This window comes from Eimeria maxima, genomic scaffold, assembly GCF_000499605.1.
Source record: "Eimeria maxima Weybridge genomic scaffold, Emw_scaff2360, whole genome shotgun sequence".
Classification (NCBI taxonomy): domain Eukaryota; phylum Apicomplexa; class Conoidasida; order Eucoccidiorida; family Eimeriidae; genus Eimeria; species Eimeria maxima.
This window is the reverse complement of record NW_013565220.1, coordinates 1-4447: the sequence shown is the minus strand read 5'-3', so window position 1 is coordinate 4447 and position 4447 is coordinate 1. Positions and strand designations below refer to the sequence as shown.

At 50.5% G+C, this 4447-nt stretch overlaps 1 protein-coding gene across 1 annotated transcript; it reads right to left on the bottom strand.

Annotated features, from left to right (window-relative positions):
• Positions 1–45: 45 nt before the first annotated feature.
• EMWEY_00058250 (hypothetical protein) lies at positions 46–4447 on the bottom strand (the record flags this gene model as incomplete). Its single annotated transcript, XM_013480805.1, has 5 exons — positions 46–205; positions 356–2857; positions 3204–3319; positions 3451–3601; positions 4237–4447. Coding segments are annotated over 5 exons (3140 nt in total), but the record flags the coding sequence as incomplete, so codon positions are not given.

Here is a 4447-nt window from a genome sequence, read left to right as displayed (position 1 = left end):
CGACTCTCCGATCCCCTTTCTTCCTTTCCCTCCTTTTTGTCTCCCTTACTCTTTTGCCGCCCTACTGCCTATGCACCAATCCACCGCATCCATTGGTGCTCCATCATCATCCTTCTGACCAACGTCGCTTTCGTTTTTGTTATGCGCTCTTGATGCCTTGTCCTCTGCCGACCTCGGGGTCCTCTGGCGGAAATTCGCCACAACCCTGATGGTTGTGCAGTGCTTTCGAATTCTCTCGCGAGTCCCCTCAAAAGCATTTCTCTTGTCCACCTCTTAACCCTCGGCATGCCTCTCATGCGCATTTCCTTCTTCTCCCTCACAGTGCTCTACTTGTGGCATTTATGAACTTCCTCACCATTCTGATGCATCCTCGTACTCGTCGTCACTCTCGCTTCCTTCGTCTCCTTCACTCTCTGCAGCTGTTTCATAGCCTGTTTGATCGTCTCCCTCCTCACCTTCGTCTGGCTCCTCTCCTTTTTGGTCTTCTCCTCGATATGCTTTTGCTGTTGTTTGTCTACCGAATTGTTGTCCTTTGTTGTTTTCCGTTGTTTCTGCTGTTGCTTGGACCGGTGCCTTCCCTTGTTGTAGATCACTGCCTTTAGCCACTTTAGCTGTGGCGGTTTGAAGCTTCCCCTTCGCTGCATCAGTTTCTTGCAGCTCTTTTGCTGCTGCTGGGTCGCTTTTGAGCATACCTTCTAATTTTGATATAACCGCCAGTTTAAACAGCTTCTCGCTAGCAATAACATACTCATGCAATGCATCCAAAAGAGAGGAAAAGCCTACTGCTTTTCCTGCTACAGTTACTGCATACTCCAGCTGATTCTTGAGTTTGTCTGCCAGTTGGCGCTCCGCAGGTTGCATGCTCGTGTCAGCTGCTATCACCGCTAATGCAGTCGTTTTGGTCGTTTCAGCATTTGCTACAATTCCCTTCAGCAATGCCAGAATTTCCACTTCCGCATTCAGCTCCAACATAGCCTTGAAGTGGTCCACGACTGCTATTGCGTCGTCTCCCAGTGCATCTGCAGATTCGAGCACAACGCTAGGCGTGTTCTCCATCTGAGCCATAAGTTCATGGATGGCCTTGCCCTTCACCTTCGTATTGTCTAGCACAGATTTGAGTCGCTTCCCAACGTTTTCCAACAACCATTTAGGCACCCATTGGAGTTCCTTTAGCCCTGACAGTTGCATCTCTACCTTGTGTCCCACCTCCCGCACTTGCTGCTCCATTCCTGCGACTGCTTCAGCAATGGGTTTCATCGCTGTTGTCAAGCCCATAATATTCTTCCCAGTAGACACAAAATCCGGCAGACGTAGCAGTACCTTCAAAATTTGGCTGGGGCCAACCCGTGCTTGCCTAGGCAAAAATTCAAACAGTCCAGAGAGTAGGTCCTTGAAAATCGTTGCTGCATGTACTCCTGCCATCTCTGCTTCTTCCGCTGCCACCATGGCGTCAACCACGCTTGTCTCGCCCTTCAACAACTGCAGTTTCTGCTGCGCCGATACTAGCGCCTCTTGCCCACTCTTATACATCTGATCCCACTCCCCCAACAGCTGTACTTCTTCAGGTGACATTGCTCGTGTCTTTTCCACCAAGTGTGCAACCTGCAGCATCACGGCAGAAATTTTCTCCTGAGTTCCTAGATGTTTTGTTTGATATTCTAGTTCCACTAGTTGACTGTTCTTGGACAGCTTAAGGGGAATCTGCTGCAGCTGTTTTGCTGCTTCCATCGCTGCTTCTTGCCTTTCCGCACAACCACGGATGGTTTCCACTGCAAACCGCATAGCAGAAAGGCCCAAGGCCGAAGGCAACACCATCCTCTGCGACTGTGAAGATACGTCTTTGCTCTTTTCTAGAATTCCAACTCCATCTTCTCGCAGGAAGCCTATGGTGGTGTCGCAGACGTCCACAGCTCGGGAGCAGGCAACCTCCAAAAAACGTGGCACTTCGGTAGGTGTTTCGAAGGTTGGTCCATAACCTGCATCGGCTGTACCCTGTGCCTCGGGGAATTCAACTAGTGTGCGTGCATCTGCGGCTAAAACATCCCTTGCAATCATCTGAACATCCGCAAATGCCAATGCTGCTCCCTTGTTCGCAGCAGCGAGCGCAGCCACCGCTGCAGGTTCCCCGGCCACAGCATCCGACTGGTACTCCACCGCAGTTTCTAAATGCTTCTTCAGCTTCTCCAGCAGCACAGTGGATTCCGGTTTATTTAGGGAGGCAGCTAAAGAAGCAGCAGGGGAAACGCAGCGTTGCAGCCGCCGCAACAGCGCCACCTGAGCCGTACCACTCTCCTCGTCAAATTCGTCTTCTCCTCCCTCGTATTGATATTTCTCTTCTCCTCCCTCTTGTTCTGCTTCTCCTCCTTCCTCTTCCTCTTCCTCTGCTTCCGCCTTTTCCTTTTCCGTTTCTTCTTTCTCTTCGTCTTCACCTTGCTCCTTAGCTTTTTTCTCGGTTTTGCCTTTTTCTTGCTCTTGCGTACCTTCCTGTTGTTCTTCTTCTTGTCGTAAGTGTTCCGGTGCCGGTTTCTCCTCTCTTCCCGCCCTTGACACCTCTTCAGCCTTGGACTTTCGACCGGCAGCAGCAAACATGCTTGCTGTAACAAAAACTGCGAGCAACACGACGGCCGCAGCAGAACCAAGTGTGTGCCACCCAAACTTCTTCCCTGAACCACGAATCCATTCCGCATTAACAGGCCCCAGGCCTTGACTCAATACCTGCTGCAACGCTCCTTCACCATCTCCTCCATCTCTTGCAGCAGTAGTAGCTGCTGCTGCTTCCGGGCTTGACACATCATGAGCTTCCTCTACTTCCAAGCTCTCCCCAAGCAAATTGACATGTTGAGAAGCTGCTGAACCACTGCAACGGCAAACGAAGGCGAGGAACAACAGCAGGGACAAGAAGACCGGAGGTTTTGTGGTCCTTCCCAGAAACTGCACCATAATAGGCGCGGCCGATCTTTTAATGGGTTTTTGTTTGCACATCATACCCACGGATTTAATTAGGCTCTAAGGAGGAAAAGGGACGACCGGAAGAAGGGTCCTGCGTCGAGCATTCCGGAGTTGCCCGGCATCGCCGGCTAAATTGCAAACCGGCACAAAATTGGGAAAAGGCTGAATGCAACTTATGAATATTAAAAAACACTAGTGTTTCTGCTTGTTAAAAACTAGCCTTAATGGAGAAATACAGGCAACAGTGAGCGAACCGAGCCTCCCACATGGCGCTCGAAGAACCACTCGGCCGCAACATTGCTGCCGCCAATGAGCCGATGAGGCTGGTTTCCATCCCACTGACTGGTGTTGACAGTTTCTCACAGAACCCCTATAACAGATTAAGAGCATATACTATGTATTATTATTGAATTTTAATTGTGTGCATACGATCCCCCTTGTCGATTAGTATCGGCAAAGGGTTTGCAGTTCAGTTAGGATGGCAGCAAAACTACAACTCACTCCCTCAGTCTGCCGGTCTCGTCGACTAGACCATTTGCCCCTCTGCTGCCTGTCTACCTGCGGAAGCACGGATACCTCTCCTAGCTTCCTGTGCGTCCGTTTCTCCCTCTGTGCTGTCATCTCATATCCCTCACTAAACGTGCGGGTTCTGCTTCACGAAAGCTACACGCAACATGTCCTTGCCAGCGCGCGACCCTGCACTACCCTGGAACCTGCTTCCCATCTCCCGTTTCCCGTCTCTTATTCTTTGTCTTCATCTCCTAAGAGGAGAAATACAATCTGAATACATCTGAACTCCTTCCCTGCGTACGTGTTCCCATCTAGCATGGTACCCCCTTACCTTCACTTACACCTATGCAACAACTCCTGTCTTCCTCGCTATAATGTTAAGGAGACTGCGCCTCGCACTGTCGACTCTCTGATCCCCTTTCTTCCTTTCCCTCCTTTTTGTCTCCCTTACACTTTTGCCGCCCTACTGCCTATGCATGAACCAAATCGTCCACCAATCCACCGCATCCATTGGTGCTCCATCATCATCCTTCTGATCAACGTCGCTTTCGTTTTTGTTATGCGCTCTTGATGCCTTGTCCTCTGCCGACCTCGGGGTCCTCTGGCGGAAATTCGCCACCCACAACCCTGATGGTTGTGCAGTGCTTTCGAATTCTCTCGCGAGTCCCCTCAAAAGCATTTCTCTCGTCCACCTCTTAACCCTCGGCATGCCTCTCATGCGCATTTCCTTCTTCTCCCTCACAGTGCTCTACTTGTGGCATTTATGAACTTCCTCACCATTCTGATGCATCCTCGTACTCGTCGTCACTCTCGCTTCCTTCGTCCCCTTCACTCTCTGCAGCTGTTTCATAGCCTGTTTGATCGTCTCCCTCCTCACCTTCGTCTGGCTCCTCTCCTTTTTGGTCTTCTCCTCGATATGCTTTTGCTGTTGTTTGTCTACCGAATTGTTGTCCTTTGTTGTTTTCCGTTGTTGCTGCTGTTGCTTGGA